The 19686-nt window shown below is 39.8% G+C and overlaps 1 protein-coding gene and 1 long non-coding RNA gene across 8 annotated transcripts in view; one reads left to right on the plus strand and one right to left on the minus strand.

Annotated features, from left to right (window-relative positions):
* The window catches only part of LOC134759632 (uncharacterized), a 64329-nt gene extending 51887 nt beyond the window's left edge, over positions 1-12442 (plus strand). The window contains exon 2 of the long non-coding RNA XR_010136160.1: positions 12386-12442. This is a non-coding gene — a long non-coding RNA (uncharacterized LOC134759632). The remainder of the gene's footprint in view (positions 1-12385) is intronic.
* LOC129057492 (E3 SUMO-protein ligase RanBP2-like) overlaps positions 1-19686 on the minus strand; it is a 61428-nt gene that overhangs the window by 22226 nt on the left and 19516 nt on the right. For all 7 annotated transcript variants that reach the window (XM_063713327.1, XM_063713328.1, XM_063713325.1 and 4 more), the window contains 10 exons: positions 17418-17648; positions 16928-17073; positions 12486-12678; positions 6396-6483; positions 4080-4289; positions 2148-2329; positions 1888-2063; positions 1597-1720; positions 445-606; positions 43-180 (listed from right to left, as the gene is read on the minus strand). In XM_063713327.1, the coding sequence (XP_063569397.1) occupies positions 43-180; positions 445-606; positions 1597-1720; positions 1888-2063; positions 2148-2329; positions 4080-4289; positions 6396-6483; positions 12486-12678; positions 16928-17073; positions 17418-17648 (1650 nt within the window). The remainder of the gene's footprint in view (positions 1-42; positions 181-444; positions 607-1596; positions 1721-1887; positions 2064-2147; positions 2330-4079; positions 4290-6395; positions 6484-12485; positions 12679-16927; positions 17074-17417; positions 17649-19686) is intronic.

Here is a 19686-nt window from a genome sequence, read left to right on the forward strand (position 1 = left end):
TAAATAAATAAAACTTGTAGCTCAAGTACCACATCTACTTACCAGTGCGAGATTCCAATAAGAAACAACGCTTTTTATAGATTCAAAAGCAGTCATAGCATCTTCTATATTTCCGTTTACTGCATCCAATATAGCAAAAGTTATGTGTGCATCTTCTTCATATTCAACAATTTCTGATGCCTAAACACACAGAATAGTTTTTAGTCAAATTGTTTATACTCAATATAAAACCCAAATGATTTTCCAAAGATTTTATGTGATCTTAAGAGACAAACATCTCATTACTCTTCTCTGTCATATCTTATTTGTGAGAGCTAGTGAATTTAGAGAACAAGATTACCATTAAATAACAAGGCAATTAATTTAAGCAGTTTATAGCTCAATGTCTTTGTTTATAAACTGGAAATTCCCATCTCCAATAAATTCATAAAGGAACTCTGTTACCTGAATGTCTACACTATGAAAATGTTTAAACAGAGGATCAATAGGTTCAGGAATACTGTTCTTCTTTTTTATTATCTTCAACAATGGCAAAACTTTCTTCCAATAATGAACACTTCTCCCTATGTATTCTCGTTGATCATAAAAAGAATTAAGATCGCTGCCCTAAAAAAGAAAGTTAAAAGCACACAACTTTAAGGAACACGCATGATTAGATCTAAAGTTCATTTACAAGTTGTAAGAACTGGCTAAAATTTCAAGTCAAAACCAAATGGTACCTCAATAGTCATTTGTTCAGCTTCCAAATACTGTAATAACTAAACCACCTTAATACCAGTGATCATTCTACACTGACTTTTTTTTCTTTTTGAGACAGAGTCTCGCTCTGTAGCCCAGGCTGGAGTGCAGTGGCGTGATCTCGGCTCACTGCAAGCTCCGCCTCCTGGGTTCACGCCATTCTTTTGCCTCAGCCTCCCAAGCAGCTGGGACTACAGGCGCCTGCCACCACGCCCGGCTAATTTTTTTTTTTTTTTTTGTATTTTTAGTAGACGGGGTTTCACCATGTTAGCCAGGAATGTTCTCGATCTCCTGACCTTGTGATCTGCCCACCTCGGCCTCCTAACATGCTGGGATTACAGGCATGAGCCACCGCACCAGGCCTCTACACTCAACTTTTAAATGCTTCTAATGATACCACCCTAACGTAGCAATCCAAACTACTTTTTAACAGTTACCATTTTTAGATAGCTGAAACCTGCCTCTTCTGTAGTGTCAGTTTGTTCAAAAGGCTGACCATCTACACCTAATGGTGACACAAAAAACACCTTAAATATTTAGAAAGATCTATAATGGTCTTACCTACAAAGCCTTGTGCTAATTTTTTTTTAATTTTTCAGGCTGAATAATTATCAGAACTTAATTATTAAGGAATAACAGTAACAGCTCAGCTAATATGTAACATTCACTGTGTGCCAGGTACTGCTCCTCTAAGTGCTTATATTTAACTACATTAACTATTTTGCAGCAATAAAAAACACATCTGTCATAATATGACCAAGCTGCTGTTTTCAGAACAAAAAAACTTTCAATGAAAAGTTCATGATTTTAAAAAATTAAGGTAATGTTCTTTAAAAATGCTTATACTTTAAAACTCACCATTTTCTGAAGGCATTTTGCCCAATGTACAAGCAGAGCAGGTTGAAGGCCATGTTTTTCCTGGGCTCTTAGAGTGTTTATTTCATGCTGAACAAGAAGTCTCAATTTTGCTGAGTTTCCAGGTCTAAAAAATAGTTCAATTTACTAAAATTGCTTTCTAAATACACAGTTCAGCGCTTACATACATATATGTTAATGGGTCACATGACAAATTAAATCTTCACATGAGGATTAAATCCCTGGTAAAACCTATGCACTAAGTGACAGCAATATTTTTGTTTTACTACTTACACTGCTTTTCTGTGAATCAGAGTACAAACCGCATCCCACCAAGATTTTTGTCTTTCTGTACAAAGCTGTTTACACACAGGAAGGGGCAGGCATAACGGCTGATAGGAGCTGTGGTGAGAATTACATTTCTCCTTCAATTGTAAGTGGCTGGTATATACTACTCCAAGGAGAAATACCTGTTTTATTTAAGGAAAAGTTAAGTTAGAAAAAAAAAATTAAACAAAATTCAGAATATTTAATTTGTTAAAATCTTTGCTTACTTCAAGGTCTAAAATACATATTGATTCAGGTGCATTTGTTTCAAGCCTTGAGGTTTCCTGGGGCAAACGATGGAAAAGCTGTTTTAGCCATTTTCGGATTCCAGGTAAAGCAGGCAATGAATTCCACTGTAAGCCAAGCCAAGTAAGGTGCTGAAGACTACCATTATGTGCTCGAATAGCACCTAAAATCAAATTAAAAAATTGGCTTAAGGGTTTGAAATTTTTCTTTGTGCCATTAGTTTTGCCAACATAAGCAATTCACATTATATATATCTTAATTATATAACTGCTTTTCTATATCAAAGCTGGAGAGAATTCTATGTTAGGCAAAATCTCATGTTCTTATTAAATGCATTCTCACTTGATTATTTCTAGAAATTTTAATAAAAATAGTAGTGATGAAGAATGTTTAAGTCCATCTTAAAAAATGACACTGACTAGAACTCAATAAACCAAAATCAACTGACAAAAGCCAAATAAAGAACACCTAACCTAATAAGAAACCCCAAAACAATGGGTTTTCCTTTAAGTCATTAAAGCAATGGAACATCACTATATTAATCCATCAGTACAGTAAAGAAATCTGTTTTCCTATAAGAAAGTCAATACTGAAAAGGTTATGCGCAGTCAGGAGTTCGAGACCAGCCTGGCCAGCATGGTGAAACTCCATCTCTACTAAAAATACAAAAAATTAGCCGAGCATGGTGTCACGTGCCTGTAGTCCCAGCTACTTGGGAGGCTGAGGCAAGACAATTGCTTGAACCTGGCAGGCGGAAGTTGCAGTGAGCCGAGATTGCGCCACTGCGCTCCAGCCTGGGCGACAGAGTGAGACTCTGCCTCAAAAGAAAAGAAAAGAAAAGAAAAGGTTATGTGCTTCTGGAAGCATAAAGAGGTATAATCTTTCTGTCATTTTGGCAATTTGCAAGACTTAAAGATGTTCATGTCCTTTGTCTCAGTAATTCTGTTTTTAGGTATCTCTATGGAAATAACTTGCAATGAAGACACTTTTTGTTGAAGTTTTTATCAGAGTATGATTATTAACAGTGGAAAAGTTGAAAACAACTTGGATGCCCAATAACAGAAAGTAGCAAGCAAATTATGACTACTTCATAAAAAAGATTCTATTGCCAATAAAAGTGATATTTATAGTTTTAATACAGAGACTATGGGAGAGAATTCATGAAGGAAGCAAGATAAATCATACATAAACAACCATTTAGATGAAAAATATGGCCAGATGCAGTGGCTCATGCCTATAATTCCAACACTTTTTGTTTTTGAGATGAAGTCTCACTCTGTCGCCCAGGCTGTAGCGCAGCGGTGTGATCTTGGCTCACTGCAACCTCCACCTCCCGGGTTGAAGTGATTCTCCTGCCTCAGCCTCCTGAGTAGCTGGGACTACAGGCACATGCCACCACGCCCGGATAATTTTTGTATTTTTAGTAGAGACGGGGTTTCACCATGTTGGCCAGGATGGTCTCGAACTCCTGATCTCAGGTGATCTGCCCGCCTCGGCCTCCCAAAGTGCTGGGATTACAGATATGAGCCACTGTGCCGGGCCCCATCCCAACACTTTGGGGGGCTTAGGCGGGAGGATCACTTGAGCCGGGCGTGGTGGCGGGCACTTGTAATCCCGCTACTTGGGAGACTGAGGCAGCAGAATCACTTGAACCCGGGAGGCAGAGGTTACAGTGAGCCGAGATTGCACCACTGAACTCCAGCGTGGAGGACAAGAGCAAAACTTGGTCTCAAAAACAACAACAACAAAAACTACATGCCACCCCCACAGCACCACATTCAAACTCCCCCCAGCCCAACCCACACACGAAAGGAATACAGGAAAATATTAAGTCATTATTTCTGGGTAATAAGATTATGGGCAATTTATAAGAATTAAGACAGAGACCGTTTCCTCTGAAACATATAACTTACCAACATCATATCTAGCCAAATCTTCAAGCTCTGGTTCTTGTACATCAATGTTTCCAATATCATCGCTACCAAGAAAAGATGTATCCTTAGGTGACTGACTAGAAAACAGAGCATCATATAATGCAGACTGCCCGCTTTTGTTGGCAAAAGATTCAACAACCTCTTTTAAAAAATCTTGCTTGCCACAACTTAAGTTTAGCAACATGTGCCCTGAAAATAAAATTTATTTCCATCACTTTAAAAATACAGATTGTATTTGCTCACATTGTCTCATTTGTATACCCAAAGGGGAAATAACATGATTATTGCAGACCTAACCCTCCAACCCAAAAAATACAGCTGGACAACAAAACGGGTGCTTATGTAGAAAATGAAAAGAGTACAGGTTTAATATTCTCAGTATCTACAGAAGACAGCAGAAGGGGGAAAAAAGACAGGAATGTGTATGGAAAATGCCAAACATATTTGCATTTTAGATGAAAAGGTCTGGATTTAAGTGGCCATAGGAGAACAGGGACAAGCTCTTATTCTCTGATCTGATACACTGATTTCTAAATCTGGCTGATCAGAATCCTCCTTTAAACAGCTTTTAAGAATTATTTCCGGCTGGGCACGGTAGCTCATGCCTGTAATCCCAGCACTTTGGGAGGCCAAGCTGGGCGGATAATGAGGTCAGGAGATCGAGACCATCCTGGCTAACACAGTGAAACTCCGTCTCTATTAAAAATACAAAAAAAAAGATTAGCCGGCCATGGTGGCGGGCGCCTGTAGTCCCAGCTACTGGGGAGGCTGAGGGAGGAGAATGGTGTGAACGCGGGAGGCAGAGCTTGCAGTGAGCCAAGATCACACCACTGCACTCCAGCCTGAGCGACAGAGTGAGACTCTGTCTCAGGAAAAAAAAAAAAAAAGAATTATTTCCAGGCCTCGTTCCCAGAGATTTTTATTCCATATGTTTACAGTAAGCAATCAAAAAACATAGTCCTCGGATAAAGTACTGATACATGCTATAACGCAGATGACCCTTGAAAACCTTGCTAAATGAAAGAAGCCAGTCACAAAAGACCACATACTATATGATTCCACTTACGTGAAATGTTCAGAATAGGCAAACCTACAGAGACAGATTGGCGGTTGCCAAGGCTGAGAGGTTTGAGTAAAATGGGGAGTAACTGCTAATAGGTACGGAATTCCTCATGGAGTGATGAAAATCTTCTAAAACTGATTGTCGTGACAATGGTAATACTCTATGAACATACTAAAAGCCACTGAACTGTACACTTTAAATGGGTGAAGCGTATGGTATACGAATTCTATTTCAATTGAACTTTTTTTAAAAACCGTCCTTCGAGTTAATTCTGCTGGGCAATTAGGTTTGGTTACCACTACACAGTTGTGTCTCAGCACACTTACAGAGGCACCCTCGGGATGCCCAGATCAAAGACATAAAAAAATATAGGCCATTTTTATCTAACTGTGACCATGCAAAGGCACTTATGAGAGCCCTGCAAGGGTAGAAGAAAAAGAGAAAAGGAAAAAAGTAGAAAGTCACTTTAAGGATTGAAAGCCCAACTCCCACAAAAAAAGTGGGCTATGGAATAAAAAAGCAATGTGAGCTTTGGCCAACAGCCTAACTATATACCAAAGCTTATAATAACTTTGATTTAATATTACATCTTGCTCTTTACAAAATTCATCCAATTTTATATCAAAACTGCTCCTTATAGAAAGCATTATGTTTCTTCAGTTCACTGCTTGATTCAATGGCCACCTAACTACCTTAAAGTTTGTATCTTAGCAAAATCACAGGTAATATGCAACAGACCTTTAGGATTCATCCCAAGCCAAAAATGGGGGGAAAAAATCCACAAATTCCAAGAGCCTAATATAAGGTAAGTATATATCTTCTATCTTCCTCACTATCCTCTCAGCTCTTTAAGACAGATCCATATCTTCTTCATCTTTATATCCCCACAGCAGTGTTTTTAGAATCAGCTGGTGTTAAATGGTTGGCAAATCAATAATTATACTTAGTTCAGGAAGTGACTAAATATTCAGGATAGAGGCTCTAGCAGCCAGATAAAGAAAGAGTTAAGAAATCCTCTCCACCTAGGAACAAACAATATCAAATATTCATGTTTTTTAAAGAATGTGCTATTTCTTCGCATCTCTTCCATACCTATTGCTCTTAACTGATACGGCAAAAAGAAATAATTTTGACAAATTATCTCCTGGACAGATGAAGATTTTATCATAAGATATGCCTTAACAGAAATTCCTTTTTCTTTTTAAATCAAATTAGTTTAATATTACTATTACCTGATTGGCTCAGTCGGTCACAGGCCATCATTTCCAGCAGATTTTGTCCAGCTTCACCTTTTATTAATTTAATCTTTGGTCTTGGAACCTAATAATTTTAGAATCAAAAATCTTAATTTGATGATACCCATACTTCTAATAGTAACATGGTCTTATCTATTACACTGTACTTTTTTTGATAATGAATAAACAGGTAACCATTAATTAAACTGAATTGGAAAAGACTGCAAAAACTGGGAACCAAGGAATTTATATAACCTATGAAAGACAGGCCAGGTACAGGCGTGGTGGCTCACACCTGTAATCCAACACTCTGGGAGGCCAAGGTGGGCTGATCACTTGAGGTCAGGAGTTTGACACCAGCCTGGCCAACATGGTGAAACCCAGTCTCTACTAAAAATAATTTAAAAAAAACAAAGAGCCAGGCGTGATGGCACACATCTATTAATTCCAGCTACATGGGAGGCTGAGGCACAAGGATAGCTTGAACCTGGGAGGCAGAGGTTGTAGTGAGCCAAGACCGTGCCACTGCACTTCAGCCTGGGTGAAAGAGCGAGACTCCATCTCAAAAAAAAAAAAAAAAAAGAGCGGCCAGACATGGTGGCCCACACCTGTAATCCCAGCACTTTGGGAGGCCAAGGTGTGGGGATCGCTTGAGCCCAGAGTTCAAGACCAGCCTGAACAACACGGTGAGACCCTATCTCTAAAAGAAGTTTTTTTTTAATTAGCCAGGCGTGGTGGCACACACCTGTGGTCCCAGCTACTCAGGAGGCTGAGGCAGGAGGATCACTTAAATCCAGGAGATCAAGGCTGCAGTGAGCCATGATCATGCCACTGTGCTCCAGCTTGGGAGACAGAGTGAGACCCTATCTCCAAAAAAAGAAAAAAAAAAAAAAAAGCATACACAGAGCAGTTCTGAGAAATTAGTTTCTACTAAAAGCACATTCATGTTACAATCAGAGAAATGGAAATTTTAATTACATTACTTTTCTACCCTGCCTAAATAGGACAACAGCAGATGTTGTCCTATCTGAGTAGATATGACACCCTACTTTAAAAAGTACAGGTGAAATGACACTTGGAAATGCCACGTTGTAGATAACACATTTTCAGAGTATGGATAATATGGGATAGCACTGGAATAAATGGGACAACCAGGAAATTAAAGAGATCCTAATGTAATAACCTGTGAAAACAAAAAAACATGATGAATAGAATGGCGAAGGGAAGACATGACAGCTGCCTTCAAATATTAAAATTATTTTATAAAAGCAATCATCAAAAGAAGAAACAAGACCAACAGGTAGAAGGCTTGAAGAATATTTTTATTCTATATAAGGAAGTACCAAGAGCCAAACCACCTAAAGATGCACTGGGCTATCTTGAAAAGTAATGAATATCCATCACTGAAAATGTCCAGTCATAGGCAATGCCCACTTACTAGAAACATGCCAAAAGTAACTATATGGGTGACTAGAGCATCGGCTTTTAATTCTATCACCACTTTCTTAATTGGTGGTGGAAATGTAATTTGATACAACCTCTTTAGGGTTAGATATTTGGCAGCAGCTCTAAAAATTATAAATGCACAGATATACTTTGATACTGCAATTCTTTCAGGAATTCATGGCACAAGTTAATCATTGCTAAATTACTTGAAGTAGCATTAAAAAAAAAAAGTAAAAGCAAGCTAATGTCCTGGTTTTAGGACCCTGGTTTTAAAAACTCCAAAGCTACAGTACATCCACACAATGGAATAATATGCAAGCATCCAAACTAATGAGAATGCCCTTTATATATACTGACATGGAAATATCTCCAAGATACAGTTAATGGAAATAAAGTAAATGCAATCTTCAAATGTTTTCCTCCTTCTTTTAAAGACAGGGGATGTATGTGTGTTTACTTGGAGATGCATACAACATTTCCTGAAGAATACACAAGAAAGCAATAACATTAGTTTCTTTGGGAGTGGAGAAAGTAAATAACTAGGGAACAGAAAGGAGTCTTCATAGCATATTCTTAAGAGCCGCCAGAATTTTAAACCATGTATATATAATTCTTTCCAAACATGCTCATTTTTCAAAATATATGATTTATGAACCTAAAAGCTTCTGATTTTGAATTTTAGAAATATTCGTATCGCCTATCCTTTTACTCACAAGTTTTCTAAACATCATGTCAAAGTTTGTCATCTATATGTTGAAAAGAGCACACAAAATAAGAAACAAAATGTTGACATCATTCTTTTTGTTTTCAAACTGACCTCAATTCATAAACCCGGCCTCTTTTACAAAATTATTCAACAGTTGAATTTGTGACCAGTTAATTAGTTGTGAATCCACTCAATCAAATCATCTCAATTCACTATTTCCTTTTTTTTTTTTTTTGAGTTGGAGTCTCGCTCTGTCGCCAGGCTGGAGTGCTGCAGTGGCAAGATCTTGGCTCACTGCAACCTCCGCCTCCTGGTTTCAAGCAATTCTCCTGTCTCGGCCTCTCAAGTAGCTGGGACTACAGGCACCCGCCACCATGTGTGGCTAATTTTTGTATTTTTAGTAGAGATCGGGTTTGACCGTGTTGGTCAGGATGGTCTCGAACTGCTGACCTCAAGTGATCCGCCCGCCTCAGCTTCCCAAAGTGCTGGGATTACAGGCATGAGCCACCGCGCCTGGCTATTTCCTCATCTTAACTAAAAGGTTTCAAGATACTTTGTTAAATACCTAGCTGCAATGCAGATGTACTTACTAGAACCACAGTATTCCTCTGATTAAGAGTCTGAAAATCTTGCCATAAAAGTTAGCCAATTCTTAAATACCCAAATGCCAGCACATAACCTACATTTTATGCTTATAATCATTTGATCATTAAGCTTTAAAATAAACTGATAAAATAAAATACAAGCATCTAAGATGTTTCTATTATATATTCATTCTACAGAAATATGTGGTAGTTAAAGACTGAGGTAGGTATCTCTGTGCTGAAGTGGAACAATGAAGAAACATTTAGAAAAGCAAGGCATCTGGCAATAGGTAAAGCACACCCACATTGAGGCACAATATTTTTTAAAAGCAGAGAAAGAATGTATTGCACATTTGCATATGCAAAAAATATTTCTGAACACCCAAGAAACTCCTAACAGTAGTTGTCATCTAGGAAAGGAGACCTGAGTGAATGGATTAAGAGGGAAACTAACTTTTTATTATTAAAAGTTCACAGTCAGGTGTGGTGGCTCATACCTGTAATCCCAGCACTTTGGGAGGGCAAGGCAGAAGGATCACTTGAAGCCAGGAGTTCAAGACCAACCAGCCTGGGAAACATAGCAAGACCTTGTCTTTACAAAAAATTTAACAATGTAGCCAGGCATGGTGGCAGGCACCTGTAGTCCCAGCTACTGAGCTGAGGCTGAAGCAGGAGAGGATCGCTTGAGCCCAGGAGTTGAGGATACAGTGAGCTATGATCATGCCACTGCACTCCAGCCAGAGCAACAAGAGTGAGACCCTGCCTCCCAAAACTACATATCAAAAAATTTTAGGCTGTGCACAGTACCACCTATAATCCCAGCACTCTGGGAAGCTCGAGCCCAGTTCAGCGTTACAGTGAGCTACGATTACGCAACTGCACTCCAGCCTGGGTGACACAGCAAGACTCTAATAGACACACAGACAGATAAATTTTAAAGTTTCCATTAAAAATAAGAACTATTGGCAGGGCGCGGTGGCTTATGCCTGTAATGCCAGCACTTTGGGAGGCCAAGGTGGGCGGATCATGAGGTCAGGAGATTGAGACCATCCTGGCTAACATGGTGAAACCCCATCTCTACTGAAAATACAAAAAAATTAGCCGGGCGTGGTGGTGGGTGCCTGTAGTCCCAGCTACTCGGGAGGCTGAGGCAGAAGAATGGCGTGAACCCAGGAGGCGGAGCTTGCAGTGAGCCGAGGTCGTGCCACCGTGCTCCAGCCTGGGCGACAGAGTGAGACTCCATCTCAAAAAAAATCAAATAAATAAAAATAAGAACTATCAGTTACTTGAGAATTTCTATAAGAACCTTTTAATGTTTGTATTACCTAGTGAAACCTCACTAAATCCATTAATTTTCACTAATCCATTCCTTATGAACACAGAAGTTTCTACTGAGCATTTTAAATATTAGTACTTAACATGTGAACTCTCTATCAACGGTGTTTTCAAAAGATTTACAGGCCGGGCTCGGTGGCTCATGCCTGTAATCCCAGCACTTTGAGAGGCCGAGTCGGGTGGATCACGAGGCCAGAAGATCGAGACCATCCTGGCTAACATGGTGAAACCCCATCTCTATTAAAAAATACAAAAAATTAGCCCGGCATGTTGGTGTGTGCCTGTAATCCCAGATACGTAATAGGCTGAAGCAGGAGAATCACTTGAACCCAGGAGGCACAGGTTGCAGTGAGCTGAGATTGCACCACTGCACTCCAGCCTGGTGACAGAGCGAGACTCTGTCTCAAATAAAAATAAAAAGATTTATATTAGGCAGGGCATGGTGGCTCACTGCCTGTAATCCCAGCACTTTGAGAGGCCGAGGCGCACAGATCACCTGAGGTCAGGAGTTCGAGACCAGCCTGACCAACATGGAGAAACCCCGTCTCTACTAAAAATACAAAATTAGACGGGGGTGGTGGCGCGTGCCTGTAATCCCAGCTACTTGGGAGGCTGAAGCAGGACAATCACTTGAACCTGGGAGGTGGAGGTTGCAGTGAGCCAGATCACGCCATTGCACTCCAGCCTGGGCAACGAGAGCAAAACTCCGTCTCGAAAAGAAAAAAAGATTTATATTAGAAGGAGGGGCCTTCTCTAAAAGTAATGAATCCTTTTTTTCCCTCCCCAAGCAAAAAATCCTTCTCTAAAATTAACAATCATTTTTCTAAGCCTGGTTTAATGCTTTTTTGGAAGACTGCTTATTTCTTTTCCTTTCAAAAGTTATGCAAGCTCATTAAAAAAAAAAAAAGGCCGGGAGTGGTGGCTCACGCCTGTAATCCCAGCACTTTGGGAGGCTGAGGCGGGTGGATGACTAGGTCAGGAGATTGAGACCATCCTGGCTAACACGGTGAAACTCCGTCTCTACTAAAAGTACAAAAAAAAAATTAGCCAGGCGTGCTGGCGGGTGCCTGTAGTCCCAGCTACTCGGGAGGCTGAGGCAGGAAAACAGCATGAACTCGGGAGGCAGAGCTTGCAGAGAGCCGAGATCGTGCCACTGCACTCCAGCCTGGGCGACAGAGCGAGACTCCGTCTCAAAAAAGGCCAGGCACAGTGGCTCGTGCCTGTAATCCCAGCACTTTGGGAGACCAAGGCAGGTAGATCACGAGGTCAAGAGATTGCGACCATCCTGGCTAACATGGTGAAACCCCGTCTCTATTAAAAATACAAACAATTAGCTGGGCGTGGTAGCACGGGCCTGTAGTCCCAGCTACTCAGGAGGCTGAGGCAGGAGAATCACTTGAACCCAGGAGGTGGAGGTTGCAGTGAGCCGAGATCACGCCACTGCACTCCAGCCTGGCGACAGAGAGACTTGGTCTCAAAAAAAATAAAAAAATAAAAAATAAGAAAAGGTTTTATGTTTTCAAGATTAATAGATATACTGTTACACATACACAATACAGTCATAAATGTTATATACATGTTTTTCAATTAACATGTTAAATTGCAATCATATTCTTCTATCATAGGTTACAAAGCCACTGCCCTACATCTACTTATTAGGATTTTGTCCAAGTAACACATCTTTTTGAATCAAGCTTTACCCATAATACAAGATTACATCTTTATCATGTTCCCAAAAATGGCAGAGTAAAAAGATTAAACTCTTCAAATGTGTCTACAAACAAATCATGGCAATGCAGGCTTTCAACAAGAGTGCATTCAACATCCCTGTTTCACCAGCCTCACCAGTATTGTGTATGCTTAGTTATTTTCCACTGTATCAAATTGACTATTTCATTTTAACTTTAATTCCACAGGTTTGTTCACATACTGTCATTACATACCAGAGCACACCTTCATTTAAAACACATCAAGACTCAGTGAAATGTCAATTGCTCCTACAAGTGGAAGACTTACCTGAAATGCTATGAGATAGCACAATGCAGCCAGCTCAGAAAGAGCTCGCCATTGAACATTACTATGCTGACCCATCTTCAAAAGCAGAGAACCAGCATGCATGTAGAAATGTCCTTTCATTTCTAAGAAAGTAGCTGACAGTTCATCATTTCCACCCAAAGAAGATTTCACAGACTGAAGAGAACTACCAAAACTGTAATATGAAAATATCAAACAGATAATACACACTTACTGCACTGTGAATAATCATGGTTTATTTAATTCAAAACAAAATAAACATTTTATTTCAAGCTTCATCTTCCACATTCAACTTCTAATAATTCTTATTCCCCATGTTATAAATTATGAATCATCTAATGCTTATTTTTATCCTGCATGCTTCCTATACTTCATGCTTAACCTCTCAAATGATGTCTTATTCCCAGTTATTTCCAGCCCTCCAATCACAGGATAAATATAAGATTAGTGATTATAGGTGCACATTTCAAAATAAACCAGGAGAAAATTGGGAGACTATTTTGTAGCTTCTTCCTGATCATATAATTTCATTATTTAATTAACAGTTGTAATTTCTCAAATTAGACATACCATTTCCAAATTACAAGTAAATAACTGACAGGTATTTGAGTATCAATACAGTAATTGCTCTCTTTACTACACAGATCATTACAGTGTTAAATAAATTGTCTTCCTTTTTTTTTTTTTTTTTTTTTGAGACGGAGTCTCTCACTATCGCCTGGGCTGGAGTGCAATGGCACGATCTAAGCTCACTGCAACCTCCACCTCCTAGGTTCAAGTGATTCTCCTGACTCAGCCACCTGAGTAGCTGGGATTACAGGTGCCTGCCACCATGCCCCGCTAAACTTTTTTTATATTTTTAGTAGAGACAGGGTTTCACTATGTTGGCCAGGCTGGTCTCGAACTCCCACCTCATGATCCACCCGCCTCAGCTTACCAATGTGCTGGGATTACAGGCATAAGCCACTACGCCTGGCCTATTATTTGTAATCTATATTCTAAATTAGTTCTTCTAAATCCTAATGTTTCTCCAAATCCTCACTTTGGAAGAAAAGTAAAAGCAAAAAGCAAACACTTAAACGTGAAGCATGATTTTAAAGTGGCTTATAATAAAGCAGCCAGAGCAAGTGAGGTCTAAAGATCTCTGAGGGTGCTCAAAAACCCCTTCAGGGGATCCATGAAGTTAAAATTACTTTCACAATAATACCAAAAAAAATTTATATTTTACATATTCATTTTCTCATGTATGTAGAGCTGAGTTTTTTTGTTTTTGTTTTTGTTTTTGGAGACAGAATCTCGCTCTGTCACAAGGTTGGAGTGCAGTGGCACAATCTTGGCTTACTGCAACCTCTGACTCCCAGGTTCAAGCAATTCTTCTGCCTCAGCCTCCCGAGTAGCTGGGACTATAGGCGCGTGCCAACATGCCCGGCTAATTTTTTGTATTTTTAGTAGAGACAAGGTTTCACCGTTGTTAGCTGGGATGGTCTCGATCTCCTGACTTCGTGATCCATCTGCCTCGGCCTCCCAAAGTGCTGGGATTACAGGCCTGAGCCACCGCGCCCCACTGAGCTGAGTTTTCTAGAAGCTTCATGACATGTAATAGTTTTACAGACTGAAAGAGGAAGTAAATGAGAATCTAGCTATGTTCTATTAAGTGAGACATTAAAAAGATTTACAAAAATGCAAAAACAATGACACTTTTCTGACTCGTTTTTTGCTGTTGGAAAATAATTATTTTTCATAAAAAATGCTATTATTGGCCCTGCGCGGTGGCTCACACATGTAATTCCAGCACTTTGGGAGGCTGAGGCGGGTGGATCACCTGAGGTCAGGAGTTCAAGACCAGCCTAGCCAACATGGTGAAACCCCATCTCTACTAAAAATACAAAAAATTAGCCAGGTGTGGTAGTGGGCACCTGTAATTCCAGCTACTTGGGAGGCTGAGGCAGGAGAATCGCTTGAACCTGCGAAGCAGAGGTTGCAGTGATCCGAGATCACACTGTTGCACTCTAGCCCGGGCAACAAGAGCAAAACTCTGTCTCAAAAAAAAAAAAATAATAAAGCTATTATTATTAACACACAATAGGGCTTATTACATTTTTAATGGATTACATATTTTTTATTTCTTTTAATTTCTAATGTAATAAACACTGATAGAAATAACCCACATACAGCCGGGTGCAGTGGCTCAGACCCGCAATCCCAGCACTTTGGAAGGCCAAGGCAGGCGGATCACGAGGTCAAGAGATTGAGACCTCCCAGTACTTTGGGAGGCCAAGGTAGGCGGATCAAGAGGTCAAGACATTGAGACCAGCTGGGTGCGGTGGCTCACGCCTGTAATCCCAGCACTTTGGGAGGCCAAGGCGGGCGGATCACAAGGTCAGGAGATCAAGACCATCCTGGCTAACACGGTGAAACCTCATCTCTACTAAAACTACAAAAAATTAGCTGGGTGTGGTGGCGGGTACCTGTAGGCCCAGCTACTCAAGAGGCTGAGGCAGGAGAATGGCGTGAACCCTGGAGGCAGAGCTTGCAGTGAGCCAAGATGGCGCCACTGCACTCCAGCCTGGGCGACAGAGCGAGACTCCGTCTCAAAAAAAAAAAAAAAAAAAAGATCGAGACCATCCTGGCCAACATGATGAAACCCCGTTCCTACTAATTAGCCAGGTGTGGGCTGGGCATGGTGGCTCACGCCTGTAATCCCAACACTTTGGAAGGCCGAGGAGGGCAGATCATGAGGTCAGGAGATTGAGACCATCCTGGCTAACACGGTGAAACCCCATCTCTACTAAAAATACAAAAAAATTAGCCGATCGTGGTGGTGGGCGCCTGTAGTCCCAGCTACTCAGGAGGCTGAGGCAGAAGAATGGCGAGAACCTGGGAGGCGGAGCTTGCAGTGAGCCAAGATTGCGCCACTGTACTCCAGCCTGGGTGACAGAGCAAGACTCTGTCTCAAAAAAAAAAAAAAATTAGACAGGTGTGGTGGCGGGCACCTGTAGTCCCACCTATTCAGGAGGCAGAGACAAGAGAATCACTTGAACCCAGGAGGCAGAGGTTGCAGTGAGCCGAGACTGCGCCACTGCATGCCAGCCTGGTGAGAGCAAGACTCAGTCTCAAAAAAAAAAAAAAAAAAAGAGATTGAGACCATCCTGAACTCCGTCTCTACTAAAAATACAAAAATTAGCTGGGCGTGGTGGTGTGCGCCTGTGGTCCCAGCTACTCGGGAGGCTGAGGCAGGAGAATTGCCTGAACCCAGGAGGCGGAGGTTACAGTGAGCCAAGGTCGTGCCACTGCACTCCAGCCTGGTGACAGAGCAAGACTCCATCTCAAAAAAAAAAGAAAGAAAGAAAAAAAAGGAACCCACATACAAAGATCTTTGATGTCCTTAAGAAAAATGTAAAAAGAACTTGGGACCAAAAAATTTGAGTATACAAAGAATACAAAATAAAACATCCTACATGTTTTCTAAAATAATCTTAAAGTTATGTTAGTTCTTTTAGATACTGCTTTTACCCTACCAATTTAGGACACTATGTACTTTTTCAAGAAAATTACCTACTCCCTGCACTCAGTGAAATGAACTTCTGTCCTTATACCAGATGGGGAAATAAATTAACTTCCAAACAAATGGACAGCCTAAACTAGCAATCAGTAAACTTTTTCTACAAAAAGGAGGAGAATACTAATCTGGCTTTACAGGCATACAATCTCTGCTGCAACCACTCAACTCCAACCTTGTAGTATGTAAGCAGCCACAGACAATACATAAACAGAGGCATGCTGTATTCCAATAAATATTAACAAAATTAGGCAGGGGCCATATTTGGCTCACAAGCTCTAATCAACCCCTGCTCTAAACTAACATCTTTATACAAATCCAAGTGATGTTTTTGTTCAATGGAATTTATTTTCAAAATGGAGACACTGGTTTTCAAAATCAAAATTTAGGAAAAAAGGTAAATCACATAGTTGAGTTCTTTTGTTTCTTAGCTAAAACAGTATTCTCTGAAATACTAGTGATGCTAAGTGCTTATACTAGTACATGTGAACCTAGCCATCTGATGACAGATGAACTTTAATTTTCACTCAAGATTATACTATTATAAAAAATAAAATATGAAATAGCAGTTAGAACATTCATTTTAAGCTTGACTATGACAAAACTGAGTATTTAACCATGAGGCTAATTTTAATCAAGCTTGAACTATAAGAGTTCTCTAAAAAGGAAAGTCATATAAAACCAATTAGAACTTCCCCATAAAAGAAGAAAAATAAGATTGCCTCCTAGTGGTTCACTGTATTAACTATAACTCCTAGATACATTATAGAAATAATGATTCAGTAAAGAAGTTTACAGCAATGAACTTACTGCAAAAAGAAAAACTGCAATTTATACTAAAGCATTCTCCTCAAAGTCAACGTACCTTTCCAGTAATTCTCTACTTTCCTGCACATCTCTAGTGGAAAGCGTAAGAAGCATAAGATTAGCATAGGCCAGCAGTAAGTCTGTATTGGTTGCTCGCCAGTCACTGTTATCAGACTCCAAACACTGTAAAGACTCCAGATATTCCTATTTTGTGGAATGAACAGTAAGTTACAAAACTTAATCAAATGTTAAGAAATTAACCATTTTATGCCTACAAATTCCTTTTCTCACTCCAACCACGTTTGTAAAACTATATTGATTTTTACATCAACCTTAAAATGAAAACACCAAAAATATATACAGTTATCATAGTTATCTCCCCAATCTTCCCATTATAAATTTAACTGATCCTGGTAAAAATTTCATTTTATAACTGTTCTACATAAATAAAAGAAATTTAAGTCCAGCAGGGCACTGCTGCTTTAGTACAAAAAGATGTATGCTAATTGCCTACATAGAAATGTAAAGATCCAATAGCTTTTATCTACCTTAAGGGTCTGTACAACACACGAATTCCATTCTAAACTTGAACGCAAAGCTGTGTTCCTCTCTGCCTCATGGCAGTGGGCCACAGCATCCTTCAATCTTTTATTTGAGCGATACAACTCCACTAGCCGGATATTCACATGGACGTCATCAGGTCTTACATAAAGTTCTGACTGAATCAAGTCAAAAAGTTTATTCCATCCATCTTCACCTTCACAATCTAGAAGCTGTTCCTATTTAGAGGGGAAAAACAAAAATTATTAGAGTAACACTTGTGCAATTTTAAACAAGTCATGCTCCCAAAGAGCACCATTCCACTATGTCTAGTTTTATGATGATGCCACCAAAAACACCATCCTATATACCTTATTCGTCCCTTCTGAGAGTTGCTTACAACCCAGAAACTAAGCCTCAAGAACTGTATGTGAAGAAAAGCATCTGTGATTACTGCAGTAGCTCACACTCTCTTCAGAGACTACCACGACTATTGCCACACATCCCTGTCCAACTGAGTCACCACCAGAAGCCTAGACCTCCCCAGTCAATCCTCAGCAACAAGGTCTTTATCTTCAAACTGCTCTGTATCTCCTTAAATCTGACTCAATCCTGCATCCCCTCTCTTTCCACTGTTCTGTTACCTTCATCATCATCTCAAAGCACTGTCATCACCTCCTGACCTTAAATGAAGACAGTATCATCTCAGGATAACCCCCACTACCATGATGGCTTTTTCTCTCTGAACTTACATACAAGGAGAGGAAGTAGGGTTTGTGGCCACTCACTTCTCATTTGCGATGCTCTTCCATCAGCCTCTCAAGAAGCTAGGAGCACAGGCATGCACCACCATGCCCGGCTAATTTTTTTTTAATGTTCTGTAGAGATGGGGTCTTGCCATGTGGCCCAGGCTGACTACTCAGTTCCTTAATCACCTCATCTCCAGTGATGTTATCCTCCACTCCAACCTCAACCATCCACTTGCCACTGACACAGGTCTTCAAAATCTGTATTTTGGTCATACCACCGAAACCACCGTGCCACCCTTCTTATTCTTCCACCTCACTGAGGGCCTACATACCCTTACTTTCAGAAATATACTTCTCCACCACATGACAAGTTCCCTTCAAGACAATAACATCATCAAGTTTTAAACACCTGTAAACACATATAAATACACACACTTTCTTCTGTCAGGCAAAAAATGCTATAATCCCTTATATCCATAATTACTGTTTGCTTACAGATCCCTTCAACTAATTCCCTCTTTTCCTCAGAAGAATCCTCCGAACTGGTTTCTGTGTGCTTAGATTTGGGAAATCATAACCCCAAGCTAACTGATTTCATTTTCGTTATCTCAACCATCAAACTGGTGCTGCCTAAAACAAAATATCATTTTAGTACTAACAGACTCACTTTCTCCACTCCCTGACACTTCACACCTCCTCCTATTTCCTCAACTTCCCCATACCTTCCTTTGACCCTCACTTTCAACCTATAATCTAGATTCATCCTTCACTGAGAAACTTGATGCTATCACACATAAATTCCATTTTACCTTACCTACTTAAACTCGTCTTTCCCCAACTCTCAAGACCAAGCCGCCCATTAGTACTCTGTATTTCATTCCCCTCTCTCCTTTATCAATTTCTCCTCTTCTGGATGAGATGGATGATACCCTGGCCTCTCCCTATTGCAAAAGCCCTAGTCTTTGACTCTATGTTAAAAATTTTTTTAAAAACCACTATGAGTGCTTTTAAAAAGTTCTATCTCAAACTTGAGAGAAAAAGCCTTCTCAACAGTAATACTCTCATTCATTAAACAAACGTCAGAAACTGTTTACCTTAGCAAGCCTTAAATTTTAGGAGAAATGGAATTACTTTGCATGACAGTTATAAATCTCATGGATTTCAATTCCAAAAAAAAAAAAAAATCTGATACAGGAAAGGTGTAACAGTGCCTTCAAGTTATTAAAGAAAATCTTTAAAGAATGCTTCAAAGTATCTAACTTGTTATACTGCAAGAAAAGAATCCCCTATCATTACATATGTTCTTTAACACTACTGACACCAGATTAACTGGATTGCCATGCCCAATATGGGAATTATGTTTGAGGCATAACTCCTAAGAGAGTAAAGAAATCTGCACAATTAGACCTCACGTTTTAGACTAATATTTAAAATCCAGCTGCTTATTACTGGGGAGAAAAACTTATCAGTAATTTTTATCTTCGGAAGCATTTTCAATGCTTTTTCAGCTTCAAAAATCTGTACGTGA

The sequence above is a fragment of the Pongo abelii genome, chromosome 12, assembly GCF_028885655.2.
Source record: "Pongo abelii isolate AG06213 chromosome 12, NHGRI_mPonAbe1-v2.0_pri, whole genome shotgun sequence".
Lineage (NCBI taxonomy): Eukaryota > Metazoa > Chordata > Mammalia > Primates > Hominidae > Pongo > Pongo abelii.